At 51.6% G+C, this 17,974-nt stretch overlaps 1 protein-coding gene across 1 annotated transcript in view; it reads left to right on the top strand.

Annotated features, from left to right (window-relative positions):
- Nucleotides 1–13,270: 13,270 nt before the first annotated feature.
- The window catches only part of FANCA (FA complementation group A), a 42,717-nt gene continuing 38,013 nt past the window's right edge, over nt 13,271–17,974 (top strand). The window contains exons 1-5 of the mRNA XM_066348908.1: nt 13,271–13,349; nt 13,749–13,858; nt 14,064–14,148; nt 16,959–17,101; nt 17,222–17,317. Coding sequence (XP_066205005.1) covers nt 13,271–13,349; nt 13,749–13,858; nt 14,064–14,148; nt 16,959–17,101; nt 17,222–17,317 — 513 coding nt within the window. The remainder of the gene's footprint in view (nt 13,350–13,748; nt 13,859–14,063; nt 14,149–16,958; nt 17,102–17,221; nt 17,318–17,974) is intronic.

Here is a 17,974-nt window from a genome sequence, read left to right on the forward strand (position 1 = left end):
GGGAAGGCGAGGCCCCGGGTGGGAGGGACCGGCGGGAGAAGAGGCCGGAGGAAGCGGAGGAAGCAGGGCCGGGAGAGAAGCGCAGAGCTGGGGGAGAGGGACGCGGAGTGGGAGACGGAAAAGGGCTGCAGGGAGCTGAGTGTGAGGAAGTGGGGGAGGCGGGTATGGGGGGAGCAGGGCCAGGCCGAAGGGAGGGCGCACCCAGGTTTTCCCCGCCTCCGCTCTCCCGGGAAAGCCAGACGGCGGGCGCCCACGCCCGGCTCTCACACGCACACCTAGGCCGGCATTCCGCCCGTAGCACGCTACAGTGATTGTGGGGCCTAGGACACGTGTGATGCTGTAATTAGGGAGGGAGCCAGGAGGACTGTGAACGCCCCCCCCCCCCACCATGCCCGCCTTGGCCTCTGGGGGGGGGGGGGTGCTGGCAAGGTGACCTCAGAATGTTACTATAGGGTGATGAGAGCCAGGCAGACCTCAGAGGAGGAAGCACTTAATAAACGACCCTTTCTAACAGATGTGTCTGCATTAAATGCTCTCCTATCTCCAGGAAAAATAAAGCCTTAGCTCAATGGTGGGTGAGCCGCACTCCGCTTTGACCACATCTGTGCCTTCATTCCCCGCCAGCCAGCGTACTTGCCCCGTGGGACGGGTGGCACCCAGGTAGCTCTAGGCTAATCCTGAGACCTCTTCAGCCCTTGTTCTATATGGTCAGAGCAACAGCGAAAATGCAGTTGGAGAATAGATGGAAACAAGGCAGTGGATCCCCGGCCTGGATCCCATGAGGAGCACACGAAATGCACATTCGTGGAAATGTCTTCCGTGCTGAGGAGAAGTGGAATTCTGAAGTTCCCTGTGCTTCTGAACAGCCACAGCAAGGCAGTAATTTCAACTCACTTGAAGGAGACTCGGGGTGGGGTGTAGGCTGTCACCTGGGGATTTTTAGTTTTTCAACCAAAAAGAAGTTTGATACAGATTGTGCCCAAAGTTTTTACATTCAGTAGCTGGGTAACTTGCAGTTCTCCAAATTTACACGGCCAAAAGTTAGCACTTTGGAGAGTGGGCAGGTGGAACATATGTTAACTCCTGAATAAAGGGTGCAAAGAACCTGGAATCTTCCTGCCTAGCCTTGACAGACACACAAACACAGTTATCTCTAGAGGGGAGGGCGAAACTTCAAGGTCTGCCTTAGAACAGCAGCAGTAGTGTCCGCATAGTGATTTGAGGAAAGTCCCTCCTGACACCAGGTGTGTGGGATCCAAGGAACTAACTGCTCTCTTGTCAGGGACTGAGCTAGTTCCTGATGAGCCCACACGACTGCTGGTTTCTGCTTTCAGACTCTGTGGGAATACAGACTTCCATCTGCAACAGGTTTGGTGCGGGGGCGATGCTGCCACTGCAGGCCGAGCCACCCCTGCCCTCTTGGCTGTCTGGAGCACCTCTGGCAGGGCAACCCTGCCACAGTGCAGTAACTGGACAGAGAAGGTGCTAATTACCCTGATTGGGCTGCTTGGGTCATAGTGAGTACTTCACTTTGGTCCCAGGTTTCAGCACTTAAAAAAAAAAAAAGGAAGTACCTTCCCTGTTCTTCACAGGGCCTCAAATTTCCCTAACTGACCCCATGGTTCTAGGATCTCATTTGATGAGTAGGGCCCTTGTTAAGGACCTAGTGACAATTCACACCTGGCTGACCCAGTGGCTCTTGAGGCCACCTGTTTAAGGGTACAATACCCTTTCTGATAGGGCATTGATCATCTGTTGTCTGAAGGTTTGAGGCCACCTGTTTAAGGGTACAATACCCTTTCTGATAGGGCATTGATCATCTGGTGTCTGAAGGTTTGCTCCCCCCCCACCCCCCAGCCATGACCAAAACGAGGAAGCAGAGCACTGCTCATGGAAACCATTTGTTTTCTCCCCAGGTCATTTACCCACACATCTCTCCAGAAAGTACCACATGAGACCTGGAAATGGACCTCAGGGGAGAAGCCCGACATGGCCTAAAGGTGGTGGCAATGAGAGGGATTTCAACCTTGTAACCTGGACTTCCCTAGGAGAAAAAGTGGTCAAATTGGCCCATGTACTTGGCATTAGATGTACCCAGGTTCTGACTGGTTGGTGGGAGCTTTGATACAGCAATAAGTCCCACCCAATAGTCACAAGTCAAAATTGAGATAATCATTGTCTTCCTGTGGCTAGTCCCAAGCACTGCCCACAGTTTTTTTTCTTTGTTTTTTGTATTTTTCTGAAGCTGGAAATGGGGAGAGACAGTCAGACAGACTCCCGCACGCGCCCGACCAGGATCCACCCGGCACGCCCACCAGGAGCGACGCTCTGCCCCTCGGGGGGGGGGGGTCGCTCTGCCACGACCAGAGCCACTCTAGCACCTGGGGCAGAGGCCAAGGAGCCATCCCCATCACCCGGGCCATCCTCGCTCCAATGGAGCCCCGGCTGCGGGAGGGGAAGAGAGAGACAGAGAGGAAGGAGAGGGGGAGGGGTGGAGAAGCAGATGGGTGCCTCTCCTGTGTGCCCTGGCTGGGAATTGAACCCGGGTCCCCTGCATGCCAGGCCGACGCTCCACCGCTGAGCCAACCGGCCAGGGCCATTTTTTTTTTTGGTTTTTTGTTTGGTTTTTTTTGCCCACACTTTTGAGTAATCACACTAAGGGCTCTACCATGAGGGACTCGTGGGGGTGAACTGATAGTTGTCTGGGCTGTACACTTTTTTTTAAGGGAAGCACAAATGCCAGCTTCTAACGTGAGCACACCATGGATGCCTGGTAGGGAAGGAAATGGGTTTATCCCCATTAAAATTGGCACTAGGGTTAATAAAACATTTAGCTATTTGTCCACAGAGTATGATCAGAATCAGAGATATGTTAGTTCTTCCATAATTTGATCTTGCCACTTGGATTTTCGAAATAAACAGTGTATTTTCGGCAGTTAAAAAAAGACGCTTGCCCTGGCTGGTTGGCTCAGCGGTAGAGCGTCGACCTAGCGTGCGGAGGACCCGGGTTCGATTCCCGGCCAGGGCACATAGGAGAAGCGCCCATTTGCTTCTCCACCCCTCCACCGCGCTTTCCTCTCTGTCTCTCTCTTCCCCTCCCGCAGCCAAGGCTCCATTGGAGCAAAGATGGCCCGGGCGCTGGGCATGGCTCTGTGGCCTCTGCCTCAGGCGCTAGAGTGGCTCTGGTCGCAATATGGCGACGCCCAGGATGGGCAGAGCATCGCCCCCTGGGGGGCAGAGCACCGCCCCTGGTGGGCGTGCCGGGTGGATCCCGGTCGGGCGCATGCGGGAGTCTGTCTGACTGTCTCTCCGTTTCCAGCTTCAGAAAAAAAAAAAAAAAAAAAAAAGACGCTCACCTGAGCAGCATAGTAGAATCAATCGAGTTCAATCATGAACTCTCTTGGAAAGCTTTGGATCAAGGTCATTTCTACAGTTATGGGATCACCTGCAGCCTGCTCATGCTTCATTTCCAGTACACGAAGAAATCCCAGGGGCGGGACCTTGCCTGTCGTTATGGGTTGTGGTTAGGGAGACAATAGAAACGTTTAGTGATTGGCATTGGAAAATCACTTTATCAAGTTATCACATTAGCAGAGACTTCCCCAGATATTCATCTCATGTTGTAGACTGTCCATTCACATATACTTGCTGAGCGCTGGGCATTGATGTCGTATGCCCAGGAAAGACCAGTGAAAACCCAACCAGATCCCTTCACTCTCCTCCCATTCTTAGGGGGAAATGGCACACAGAGCACCCTCCCTGCAGGAGGGTGAGGGCTACAGGTGCTAATGTGAAGGAAGCCCCTCTGGTTTCCTCCCCATGCTCTGTGTTGGGTGCTTTATGGGAGCTGTGATCAGTCCACACCATGGCAATGCAGTCAGAGGGGTGGGTGGCTCAGGACTGAATGTGGCCATAGATTTAAAAACTCTAGGAACTATACCTCTGAGCATCTTTGAAGACACAGAAGCTAGAGTATCTTTGAGGCCAAAAGGGTAAATTGGGGCTGGGTTCCCAGGCACCTGTGAACGGCAGGTACAGGATTCCGGAGGCGAGTGCAGGGCTCCAGGTCCAACATTGTGTAGCAGGGACACTGTGTATTCAGACAAAGGTCAGAGTGAGTCAGGCACATGGGCAATTGGGTTTAAGATCAAAGACATTTGAGATAAAAGGCGCATCGACTCTCCTCGATGCAGGCAGACTGCTTCAGCTGTGGAGAGTGGAGTGCTGAGGCTCTCTTGTCCCCTCACGGATTCCACTTCAGATCGAAAAACAGGTCGGCTTCCCCCCAGGGATTTGTGCTTACAGAGTGCAGTGAGCAGCCAGGCCCCTGTTGCCATGACTCAGAGGCCTCTGAATGCCCTTTTTGTCCAGCTCCTCACAGCCAGGCAGGGCTCAGGGGTCCAGGAGGAAAAGCTGAAACGTGAGAGGCCTTGGCTTTGTACTTTAGGTTTATTTTGGGATAATGATAAAGGCCATGAATCCCAAGGGATGCCAATAGAGCCAGGCTGCGCTTGATGTCTGAATGGGAGCCCAGAACAGCTCCCAGAGAAGGGCCCTGGGTAGTTGCTGCAGGTTTCTAGGCTGCTGGTGCAGAGGATAAGAAGGGAGAGGAGATCCAGAGCATAGGACAGGACACTGAGGTCCCATAGCTAGGCCAGGAGGACAAGAGGACACCCCAGAAGACCACCACAGATTGGTGTCTAATGTGGGGCAGGACCAGGAGAAGGGGACTTAGGGGATTGCTCCGCACTGAAGACATTGGGGGTCATTTACAAAGTCTGAACTTATGTTTTGAACAGGGAATCCAGGGTGGTTACAAACAAGGGGACCACTCAGTGTGTTGCTCACACACTGGCTGTAAGGACGTCTCCATGTCCCCTGCCTTCCTCACAGCCTGCTGTGAAGCCAGTCTTCACTGCAGCTGACATCTCTGTGAAATTATACAAGTAACTACCAACCCATTGGCTATTTTGACATGGTTTGATGTTCACACACTGGCCCCCAACTTAGTCCCTGTCGCTGGTCTTTCGTTTATCGTCAAAGAAGGGTGGGCTAGCCCTGGCCAGGTAGCTTGGTTGGTTAGAGCATCGTCCCAAAACGTAGATATTGCTAGTTTGATCCCATCGGGGCACATATAGGAGCAGACCGATGTTCCTGCCTCTCTCTCCTTTCCTCTCCCATTAAAATCAACAACAACAAAAAAGGTGGCCTATTTATCAAAAACTCACATATCCCCCCCCCCTTTTTTACAGAGGGCAGCACACCATACATTCTCTCCTATGCACTGCTTTGCACCTGTCAGTGAGGGGGTGGGGGGGGTAGTGCTTGGTATCAGCTTGTGGAGCTCTGTGTCCCACTGGTGGGCACATTCGCAGCTTAAGCTCCCCGAGGATAGGGTTCTGTTGGCTTAATGGCTGCTGTCCCAAGCAACTTGGACCCTTTAAGAGAAGCATTGATACCTGATACTGGCCCTTTAACAGGTATGCATTGTAGATTCTAAGAAATGCACTGAGGGCCCTACTAGGTTGCTCAGTGGATAGAGCGTCATCCCAGTTCACTGAGGTTGCTGGTTTGATCCCCAGTCAGGGCACATATTGGAAGCAATCACTGAGTGCACAACTAAGTGGAACAAGGAGTTGATGCTTCCCTCTCGCTCTCCTTTTCTCAGATCAATGGGGAAAAAGAGAAATGGACTCACTGGGTCCAAGGGTATATGAATCCATTATTTTAATAAACTCTATCAAATGGCCCTCCATAGGGGTTATGCCAATGGACACTATCCCACAGCTCTTTCATACATATTTTTAGAAATTCCTCTTTGTTTTTCATTCTGGGTACATTTCCTCATGTATAAGATGCACACTTTTGGGGAAAATTTGGAGTCTAAAAACTGGGCACGTCTTGTCAACTTCCCTAGCCTCCATTTTCTCCATCTTTCTTTCCTCGGGGCCAGGGAGGGAACCTTGCCGGGCCGGATGTGCGCTCTGTACTCAATAAAGCCGTCTGCTATTCCACACTTTGTGGCTCTACCCTCTTCCTTCCTTCTTGGCGGGGAAAAATACCTTACATTTTTGGTGCCAAAAACCTGGAAGGAGTTAGAAGTCTGCAAGGACCACTCCTTTCTCCTCCCCTCCGAGAAAGAACCAGGAGAAAGAACCAGGATCTCCGATCTCCAACCCACTTCGGCACACGGTGCGGTAAGTCCCCTGCCTCCGCCTTCCTCTCAGTTCTTTCTGAGACTCCCTGTCCGAAACTGTAGCTACGTCAGGGAAGTCTTTTCTGTCCGTCTGTCCGAGTGAGTGTGTGCTTGTGGAGACCTCCCCAAGCACATCCACTTTCGTCCGTGGCTGGAACTTGAGTTTTTGGGACGCTAATGCTCAGGTCTGACCACTCTGAGAACTGAGGGGAGCTGTGAGGGCACAGGAATTTCCCTCCCTAAGGAAGAAGAAACTGTTCTTCTCCGCTGTGGCCAGGCCACAGAACCCACTCAATTAGCCTCCTGAAGGGACTTTCGGTGTTAACACCCTCACCAATTTAACTATCGCCAAAAGAGCTGGGAACTGATTGGAGATCTCTTACATACACGGCTCCTAATTATTCACGCACCTGTCCTTAATCTCTGTGCTGCCTGTTCCACTGCGCAGGCCTTTTTCTGGCCAGAGAAACCTCACCTAAAATCTCCACTCCTAATCTTTCCTTCTCCGCGGACTCCAAACTCTCTCTCCCCTCCCTTCGCAAAAACCTGTAAAAAAATAAAGAAACAAACAAACAAACAAACAAAAAACCAAACTGGGCACGTCTTATACAGTGGTTGTGGCATTTCAAATGCCATAGATGGAACTGAGGATGAGGCAATATATGAAGACAGTGATTCGTCATCAAACACAGATGAGGACAAGCTAATGGATGGGAGTTTTGACAGTGATGAGTTGTATGAATTTTATGATGAATAAAACTTGAGTTCAATAACTTTATGTAATACTTTTTTTTTTCAGATTTTGGGCCCCCAAATTAAGGCGTCTTACACATGGGAAATACGGTAACTCCTATTTTGCTCAGCCTACTGATGAAGGCATTCTTTATCTGTTACCATGCTCTTGTCTCTCATATTTTTTATCTGTGGTATATTTTCCACTGGAGACATCAGCCATAGTTATTTTAAATTCTGTGTTTGACAGTTCCAACATCTGGGTCACATCTGGGGCTGGTTCTTTTACTCGCCTTGTCTTTTAAGAGTGAGTTGATTTTAGGCCCTGTCCAGGTAGCTCATTTGGTTAGTGTCAGCCCAACACACTGAGGTTGTGGGTTTAATCCCCGTCAGGAGACATACAAGAATCAACCAATAACATCAGTGAGTGGAGAGATGGATCGATGTTTCTCTCTCCACCTCTCTTCCTCTTATCTAAAAATCAATTAAAAACATTTTTTAAGAGTGGGTTTTTTCTTGTTTTTTATCTCATAATTTTTGATTGAATGTGAAACATGTGGACCAGAGGAGTCTGAGGTAAACTGTGTTAATGTCTCTTGTATGGAGAGTGATTCCTGCCCCCATCCTGGTGGTCTGGGCTGAGGTGAGTTTCTTCCCACCCCCCTGGGGTAGATGGCTCTTCCTGTAGACTGCCCCCAACACAGTGGTTTTCACTGTTGCCTTGAGGGCTGCCCACCCACTGTATTAAGGCTTTGGTTTCCTAGGAGAGAAGGGTCTAGTGGAGTGATGCTTTTCTGGCAGAGGTGACTTTTCCAGGTTTGACAGCTGTGGGAGACCCTCATGAGTTCCTGGTGGAGGTGTGGTGAGAAACTACGAGTGGGTATAGTGGGCATAAGCTCCTTGTGGTGGAGGCTCCTGAGTTTGTCCTCTTATACTACCCATGTGTGGCTGTCAGCAAGTTGCGCAGACATCTCATTTGAATTCTTCCCTGTGCAGGTACACCTGGTGTCTGCGTGAGTGCTGTACTGCGTGAGCCAGTGCTTTCGGCCCCTCTTGGAGGGATTCTTCCCAGAGATGTTAATTAGGCTACTTGCTTTTAAGGTATTCAAGCAAATGCATTACTTGAGATTTATCTTTTTCTTTTCTTGTTTTTAGGGAGGAGTGATGCTCTTTCTAGCTTTCCCTGTCCTAGATGCTGCAAGTGAAACTCACAAGGTGATTTTAAATAAAACAAAGGCAGAATTTTTTTCTTCTTCTTTTCCAAGTGAGAAGAGGGGAGATAGACACCTGCATGCGCCCTGACCACAATCCTTGTCTGGGGCCAATGCCCTGCCCATCTGGAGCCATGCTCGCAACTGAGCTATTTTTAGCACCTGAGGTGGAGGCTCCAGAGCCAAACTCACTGCCTGGAGCTGATGTACTTGAACCAATCAAGCCATGACTGCAGGACGGGAAAAGAGGAAGAGAAAGAGAGAGAGAGAAGGGGGAAGAGTGGAGAAGCAGATGTTTGCTTTTCCTGTGTGCCCTGACCAGGAATTGAATCCAGGACATTCACACGCCAGGCTGACACTCTACCACTGAACCACCTTGCCAGGGCCTAAAGGCAGATTTTTTTTATTTTTCTTTTTTGACAGAGTCAGAGAGAGGGACAGATAGGGGCAGACAGACAGAGAGATGAGAAGCATCAATTCGTCGTTGTGGCCCTTAGTTGTTCATTGATTGCATTCTTATATGTGTCTTGACTGGGGAACTACAGCAGAGTGAGTGACCCCTTACTCAAGCCAGCGACCATGGAGTCATGTCTATGATCCCACGCTCAAGCCAGCAACCCCACACTCAAGCTGGTGAGCCCATGCTCAAGCTGAGGACCTTGGGGTTTCAAACATGGGTCCTCTGCATCCCAGTCCCATGCTCTATCCACTGTGCCACCACCTGGTCAGGCAGTTCCCTTCTTTGCTTTGGGTCTAAATAAATTCTGTCACTTTGAAGTGCAAACCGGTCCCATGGCTACCTGGAACTGTGTCCCCACCTGCATAGCAGGTGGGCTGACTCTGGTCTAAGAGCTCAAGGTCAAGCTCTTAGGGCTTCCTTGTCCCTCTCAAGGTAGATGCTGATAGGCCTCTTCTGGCTCACCCCACAGTGGGCTCAGCTTTGTTCAGAGGCTCGTTAACCCTTTCCTGAGCTGCCTCCTCCCCTGGGCTCCTGTCTGCAGAGCAGTGGGGTTCATAGCATCCAGCATTTTCATGTCACTGCTGCCTTACTCGTGATTCTGTTCGTCGCTGCCATTGACGGGTGACTTTGCTGGGAGGCACACAGAGTGGTAGGATTTAAATGAATTGTGTGTGTGTGTGCACGTGCCCACACATGCCAAGCTTCATTATATGGCTTTTTCTAATTGAGATTCGTGGCAGCCACTACACAAGGACGTCAGTACAGACTCCCCATTCTTGCCTGCACCCCTCCTTGCCTCTCCCACCACCTCCACTTCTGTCTCATAAACTGTGCTCCAGGAGTTGGAGCAACCCACATCTTTCCTTAGCACAGATGTTAGCTGTTCCCAAATGGTGGGCTGTCTAGATATTGCCCTCAGGGAAGGAGCACTTAGCATGAAATGGGGTCTCTTCACTAGCACGTCACCTTGGTGGGTCTCAGCCTGCTCTCAGCTGCAGGTTAAACACTAAAGGTCGCTCTTGACCAGGAACACAGTGCTCTGGCCTTCCCCCCCCCTTCGGTGGGAAACTTGCCGGCATCTGTCAGACTGGTTTTACAAATGGAGAAACTGAGACTGGAAGGTTTTCTTTGTCTTGTTTTCCTCTCTGAGCAGTCTGAGCTTACAGGAGAGGGTTTCTTGAATTCTACCCCTTCAACTCTAATGCCATCATTTCCTGGTTAGGAGGTCACACTGCAGCACAAAGTACCTCTGGCCACCTCGTCCTACAACACAACCTCTAAGGGTAGAAATGCAAAATATTGGTGGTCTCACTGATGCTACAAGTGCCCTGCTGCATAGCTGCAAGAGGCATCATCTGCAGCATGCACTTGAGCCAGGCAAGACACAGCCAGGGTGGCAGGTGTGTGGCCTTGGGGGAGGGCAGGGTGTCTGTGCATAGCATCCCTCCAAGCATCAGCTGGACATGGCTTCCATGTGCTGGCAAGTTTTATAAAACCCTTTTATTTTTTTAATTTAATTTTTTTTTAAAAATATTGATTGTAGTGACAAAGGAAGGGAGAGGAGAAAGAGAGACAGGGACATCAATCTGCTCCTGCATGTGCCTCGACTGGGGATGGAACTGGCAACCTTGTGCTTTGGGACCAACCTAGCCATCTGGCCAAGTCTATGTAAAGCCCTTTTATAACTTCACTTCGTTAGAGAAATTTAATGGTTACCAAGAATATGGACCTATTGCCTGACCTGTGGTGGCTCAATGGATAAAGTATCAACCTGGAATGCTGAGGTTGTCGGTTCAAAACCCCAGGCTTGCCTGGTCAAGGCACATATGGGAGTTGATGCTTCCTTCTCTTCCCCTCTTCTCTCTCCCTTTCCCTCTACTGTCTAAAGTGAACAAATAAAATCTTTTTTAAAAAATGGAACTATTGTGTCTATACTTTGGAATTTGGCAAGCTTTAGGAGAACACAAGTCTGGTTTTATTGTTAATTAAAGTAATTAAAATAATCAGGACTCCATCCCAGTCAGCAGCGTGAGGAAATAAGAAAGAAGCTTTTCTCGGAGTGACTCATGGCTAAAGTGGAAATGGTGTTCTCTAAAGTTTAATAGACTCCCCCTCAAATAACCTCAAAGCTGTTGAAAACAGGCAGCTTTTGGTGTGGTCTGGGGTCTCTCTGAGGTAAGGCCTGGGTGGGAGGGGGAGGGGCAGAACTGCGATACAAGACTGCTAACAGGACACCCTCCCACCCCCACCCCCACAATGTCCTTTTATTAGCCTGTTGTTCCCTGTGGTTCCCTAGTCATCGGAATTCAGAGTGTGAGGCTCCGAGAACTCTCATGCGGACCTCACGGGTTCTTCGTGTTCACGTCCCACACCAGGCCCCGTTCTCTGTGTGTCACAATAAAGAGCGTGGCTGTCCTGAACCGGACCTGAGCAGTCAGCACGGCCCCCCGGCGGGCAGACGGTCCAGAGGGGGCTTCCCTCTCAGGCAGAAAACCGGCGCTTTAGCTAGAGAACAGGACGGCTATCCCGGACGGGGTGCACGTGGAGCCACCTAGTGGTCTCTTCTGCCCTCAGGGCTTTGAAGAGCCCCCAGAAGCAATTGATTTTAGATATAAAAAAAAGGCTTGCAGCCATTTTCTACTGGCTGGGCGTGGGGATCAGGGTCTGCAACAGACTCACCCTTGTCCCCAGGATTTCCTGCCACCTTGGCCAATGACAAGGAAAAATTCTTCCTTTCTGTGCGAGTTCTTGTCCATTTCCATAGAGAGTGTAATGAACTAAGGGACACCCCCACGTGTGCTAGGCAGAAGTGTCAGAGAGAGAGGAGGAGCAGGAGAGGCAGAGGCCGGAGGAAAACCTGAACAGTGAGCCTGAGCTGAAAGCTGGCCTGACTCAACCCTCTGTGAGATCATAGAAATCGAAATCTATATATATTGGTCTCTGCCCCTATTCCTGGCAGAGCTCCTGAAACCCTTGTAAATTCCTAGCACAGGACCATCTTTTGTTCTAATGAGGCAGTCTCTGGGCGGCTCCAGATGGCTTCTGGACTGAGGCTGGTCCCCAGAGAGACCCAGCCATGATTAGAAGCTTGGAATCTCAGCCCCACCCCCATCCTCCAGGAAAGGTGGGGGGAGGTTGGGAGTGGAGTTAACTATCGATCATGCCCAAGTGAGGAAACCTCTATAAAATCCCAAACGTGCGGGGTTGGAAGGGCTTTCATTCCAATGAACACATCCACTCCGGGAGGCTGACGCGTCCCAGCTCCATGGGGACAGACGCTCTGGCACTCAGGACCCTCCCAGACCTCTACCTGGTTTACCTTCATCTGACGGGTCACTCGGACCCTTTACCATATCCTTGAAAAAGCTGGTGAACATATTTCCTTGAATTCTGTGAGCCGCTCTAGCAAATTATTTGAACTGGAGGAGGGAGTCATGGAACTCCCCACCTTGTTGCCAAATCAGGCACAGGTTGTAGGGAACGGGGGAACCTATGATTGAGAATTGGCTTCTCCAGCTGGTTTAGCTCAGTCGGTTCAGAGCATCGTTCCGTTGAAACGACAAATAAATGAACAAATAAAGTGAAGCAACTACAACTTGATGCTTCTCATCTCTGTCCCAAAACAAACAACAAAGCAAGACCGTTCTTCCCACCTGAGGTGATAAGAAAGCCCGTGTCATTATTTGATGGGCCTTGTACAGACGACTGCGGGACTCCCCACCCGGAGGGTTCCCCCTGCTTCGACCCCCGCGTGTGCGGCTCGAGGGTGGTGCTGTGCTGCCCACTGGGGGGGGCCGCGCACGCGTGGCCAAGAAACTTACAAGTCAAATGACACGAAGCATGGAGTTGCTGGGTGTCACTGGCCGCCCCGCTGTTAGGTCGCGCGGAGAAGGAAGCCAGGCCAAACGTGAGGCTCAGACAACTTATTGGGGCGCCTGCGTTCAGAGGGGCCGAGACCCTAAGCCGCGCGGCCGAGCCGACCCAGGACGGGGCCTGGCGGTCTTCCCTCCGCAGAGCGAAGGCTTCTGTTACCTGTGGCGGCTAAACATGGGGGGGCGGTGGTGACAGCCCGAGGCCTGGTTCCAACGCGCGGACACAACCCCGGTCTGTCACCGCAGGTCGTTCTGGGCGGCGCCCGCGGGCCGACCTCCCGTTCTCGGGTTTACACCGATGGTCTGAAGGACGCCGCCTGCGATTTTTAGCGTCTCCCCGGGCTGGAGTTTGTCAGGCTTTCTTCCTGCCTCGCTGTGCGTCGCTGGGCAGGAGTGAAGCAGGAGGGATGCCGCAGTTTTCTCTCAAGCAATGCCGTTTTGAACACGCCTCGCTAACCGCCAAAGCCAACAACAGCTCCGCCTAGCCGGGTGTCAGGCGTTTCCCGCGCTCCGGCCACTGAAGACTGCCGCCCCACGACGCCTCGTCCCGGGCCGCCGACAGCCAATGGGAGGGCGGCTCGGGCCTCAGCCAATCCCCAAGGGGAAGGTTGTGCGAGCCTCAGCCAATGGGAAGGCGAAGCGGGCCGCAGCCAATGGGAAGACGGTGCGGGTCGCAGCCAATGGGAAGGCAGCTCGGGCTTCAGCCAATCCCCAATGGGGAGGCGGTGCGGGCCGCAGCCAATGGGAAGGCGGCGCGGGCCGGACGTACGGAACTGCGGCCGGGTGCAGCGTTCTCGCTATGTCGGACTCTCGCGCTCTGGACGCGGCCGCAGACCCAGGGCCCGGGGGTCGCAAGAGGACATGGTCCGAGCTGCTAGGTAGGTGGGCGCGGGGACCCCGGGCGTAGGAGGGACCGGGCGGAGCGAGCTCCCCTCCGATCCGCGCCTCCTCCAGCCCGACCCGGCAGGCCCCGGTCCTCTGCTTGCAGGCTGCCTTCAGCCAGCTCCGGGCCCGACCCCTGACCCTTCTCGTGACACCGACCCTCCGAACTCTCGGCGCCCAGGCTCCCTGCCCGTTCCGTCCCCGGGTGGTTGTGTATATCCGGCGTGGCGTCGGGAAAGGCTGTTCTGCGAAGGGGGTGTGGTGCCCCGGGAGCGCCCGTGACGGTGGCGTATGGCCTGGGCTCGGCGCCGGGCGCTCGTTTTCGATGGGACCGGGGTCAGGTCGTCGGCGGGGTCACTGAACGGCACTCACGTTGTCTGCACCGGGTCCCGCAGCGGGCAGGGTCAGGAAGCAGAAGGCCGGTCCGGAGCGGGGACAGCAGGTGCAGGCGGCCGCCCTGCGGCTCCTGAGACGCCATCTGAACCTGAGCCAGCTTCTACTCGAGGTAAGGGGCAGAGCCTGGCCGGTGCGGGGGACAGGAGCTCTCCACGGGAGGCGCCTGCAAAGCGCGGGAGGCCTGGGAGGACCCCTCCTAGTGCTGACAGGTAAGGAAAAAAATGGGGCGCTTAATTCTGAGAAGTCTCTAGAAAGCTCCACTTGCTGAGTCGAAGTCTTTCCCGCACACACCGCTAGCTTCTGTGTGCTTCCAGGTCGAAGGCCCATCCTCTGCAAAGCAGCATCTCGGAGGGTGGATGGACGAGTGGGTGGACCGCGGCAGCTCCAGCACGCTCATCGGTGAGTCAGCCGCTGTCTTCCTCCACACCGTGTCATCAGGAGTTCTCTGTAACATTCCGCGATGTGCTCAGGAGAAGCAGAGATCAAACTCCCAGGGTAGGGGGTGCTCTCCTTGCACGTGAGCCACCTGGAGGCAGGTGCTTGTGATTTGCATGGGGAACGTTATGGGTTTGTTACTTAAAAATTCGGTTTGACTCACTTGGGCCAGAAGGAAGCATGTGTCTCTTGGGAAAGGTAGATAGTGGTGCACTCAGGGGATGGTGGAAACTTGGGAGACAGGAAGCCAGAGAGGTTTACTAATTTTGTTGATGTTTGGTTTCTATTGAGATAACTTTAAACAGTAAGCTTGGTAAAATATATTGACTTTTCTCTGCCATATCATGTTTAAATTTGACAAGTTATACATTTTTCTAGGGAGCCTAGCTAAGCCACACTTACCAGCAAGAGAAAGAGACAGAAAGACAGGAAGAGAGAGATGAGAAGTATCCATTCTTTGTTGGGGTGCCATAGTTGTTCATTGATTGCTTTCTCATATATGCCCTGACTGGGGGCTCCAGCTGAGCCAGTGACCTTGGGCTCAGGCCAGCAACTTTGGGCTTCAAGTCAGAGACCTTTTTGGGCTCAAGCCAGCGACCATGGAGTCATGTCTATGATCCCATGCTTAAGTTGGGGACCGCAAGGTTTCAAACCTGGGTCTTCAGCATCCCAGGCCGATGCTCTATCTACTTTACCACCGCCTGGTCAGACTTAGCCATACTCTTGTATGGACTTTAAATCAGGAAATAAGAACTTGCTTAAGAAGCCCTTATCTTTGACCACAGAAATATAAAGAGACCTTTAACTCAAGGATTTTTTAGTTTTTCCTGCTGAAGATGGTGACTGCCATACATACTGGTACTTAATAAAAGAGAAAAAGCCTTGTAAATAAAAAGAAATAACTTTCTCATGGAGACACTAGAAGGACATAGCTAGAAGTTAGTGTTTTCTACCTACTGTGAATTTTTATTTTATTTTATTATTATTTTTTGTATTTTTCTGAAGTCAGAAGCAAGGAGACAGTCAGACAGACTCCTGCAGGTGCTGGACCGAGATCCACCTGGCATGCCCACCAGGGGGCGAGCTCTGTTGCAGCCGGAGCCATTCTAGTGCCTGAGATGGAGGCCACAGAGCCATCCCCAGCGCCTGGGCCAACTTTGCTTCAATGGAGCCTTGGCTGCTGGAGGGGAAGAGAGAGACAGAGAGGAAAGAGAGGGGGAGGGGTAGAGAAGCAGACGGGCACTTTTCCTGTGTGCCCTGGCCGGGAATCAAACCTGGGACTTCCACACACCGGCCTGATACTCTACCGCTGAGCCAACTGGCCAGGGCCTTTCTTTTTACTTTTTACATGGATTTGAGATGGGAAGGGATAGAGAAGCATCAAGTCATTGTTCCACTTAGTTGTACACTCACTGGTTTTTTTTTCTTGCACATGCTGTGGCCAGGGGTCAAACCTGTTATCTCCGTGTGCTGGGATGATGCTCTATCCACTGACCCACCCAGCCAGGGCCTCTACTGTAAATTATTTCTTCACTACAGTAGTTGGTAGTTCCTAATAATGTCATTCGGAATCTATAACTACTGTGAGTGTTTCCAGTGATATATTGGTATGTACTACAGCATCCTATATTTCATTAAAAATATTTATTGATTTTAGAGAGGAAGGGAGAGAAACAGAAAAGTCAATCTGTTCCTGTATGTGTCATGACCAGGGATCAAACCCGCAACCTTGGCATATTGGGATGATGCTCTAACGAACTGAGCTATCTGTCCTGGGCCTACGTAGTTTTAAAAAATTAGTTTTGGAAGTCAAATAACTTAAGGTACTTATAGGCACCGTCTGTTTCCAGGCTGCCCAGTGTTTCTTGCTTTGAGTGCAGACCAGAGGCTGGTGGCTTCCTATGGGCCCAGCACCCAGGTTCCCCTTGGCAGCCCCAGGACAGCACATCTGTGCCTTAGCTGCCCACAGGTGCATGGCATAATATTGGGAAAACACCCATTTTCCACTCAGACATTGTAACATTGGTAGGAGCTGATCTGTCTTTGATGCTGAAGTAATTAGGAAAACAGGAATTCATTAAGAGTCTACTGTAGTTCTTAATTTATTGTGCTCCTTTGGAAAAGATGATAAAATTTTTAGTCAGAATGTATCTGCCAGCCCTGGCCGGTTGGCTCAGTGGTAGAGCATCGGAGTGCAGGAGTCCCGGGTTTGATTCCCGGCCAGGGCACACAGGAGAGGTGCCCATCTGCTTCTCCACCCCTCCCCCTATCCTTCCTCTCTGTCTCTCTCTTCCCCTCCTGCAGCCAAGGCTCCATTGGAGTAGTTTGCCTAGGCGCTGAGGATGGCTCTGTGGCCTCTGCCTCAGGCGCTAGCATGGCTGTGATTGTGGCAGAGCTACGCCCCAAGATGGGCAGAGCATTGCCCCCTGGTGGGCATTCTGGATGGATCCCGGTCAGGCGCATGCGGGACTCTGTCTGATTGCCTCCCCGTTTACAACTTCAGGAAAAAAAAAAAAAAAAAAGAGTGTATCTGCCAAGCTCCCCTGTTCTGTGTCCCAGGAAACTGAAGCATGCATATGCAGTCATGGGCTTCAGTTGTCCTAATCGAGCTGCTTCAGTCTGATGTCGTCTCACTCAGGACCTTGTGTTTCCTCTGGAGATCAGTTCTGCCTTCAAATAGCAATTTTCTGTGGTGCTACAATTTAAAGGTGTTTTAAAGAATTCTTCTGTCTTAGATTTTATAGTGTCTTTCTTGTGTTTTGTGTTGTCTGAAGGCTCCGCTTTGCAGGATCGAGCCTCGCGGCTAGGGATCCCGGTGGCGGTCCTGTCCAGCCAGACGGTGGCCTCCAGCTTTGTGCAGATCTGTGAGGCGCGTGCTGAGCTCTCTCACGGGGTGCTGCTGGACTCGGAGCAAAGAGTAAGGCACGGCACGATGCGGAAACTGGGCTGCTCTCACTTACAAGCTTTGGGGGAGACGGGGCATGTTATGTTTTGGGTATTTGCCCATTTTTAAAAAAAACTTAACCTCTCTTTACAGAAGAAACTGTCTTCCTTGTTAGAAATCGCTGGGCATTTATTAGCACGCAGTATGTTCTCCCGTCTCTCCTTCTGTCAAGAGCTGTGGAAAGTACAGGTAAACCTGAGGCTGTGACTGACTCCAGGGTTTCCTGAGCAGTGTCCTGTTGTTTGGCTGAAGCCAACAGGACTCCCACATTTTTTTAGGAATCCCACCAAGCACCTCATTAGAGAGTGGAGAAAAGTGTTCAGCTGCCTCTGTATGGGAGGGAAGTACCCCCACACACTTGTGTTAGTGTTCACAGGTGCAGAGAAGAGGGGCGACTGGGAATTACCCCCAAACACTGTGTTAGTGTTCACAGGTGCAGAGAAGAGGGGCGACTGTTTCCGGATGGTTGGGAAAGATGCATGGAGCCCAGGAGGAGTGCGGTTTCTGGGAGACGGATGTGTGTGAAGCAGGGTGGCTGAGGGACAGCGTGTCTGTGCTGCAGAGGACAGAAGAGAGATGGGGCCAGACCTCAGAGGGCTGTGCCAGGGGAAGAGTGAGTTGTCCTGGGAGCTATGAGTGGCCTTGAAGGATTCTAGAAGAGATCAGCATGTCCCTTCACATTTTGGAATCTGTGTTGACCACAGTGGAGAAAGCTCTAGGAATGGGTAGTGAAGCTAGACTGGGCGGGTCCTGTGTGAGCCTGCATGTGGTGGAGGCGGGCACAAGGAGGGGAAAGACAGCAATGTGCGGTGTTTTAAAACTGTAGTGGGTGAAACACGTTTTAGG

Source organism: Saccopteryx leptura, chromosome 9 (genome assembly GCF_036850995.1).
Source record: "Saccopteryx leptura isolate mSacLep1 chromosome 9, mSacLep1_pri_phased_curated, whole genome shotgun sequence".
Classification (NCBI taxonomy): domain Eukaryota; kingdom Metazoa; phylum Chordata; class Mammalia; order Chiroptera; family Emballonuridae; genus Saccopteryx; species Saccopteryx leptura.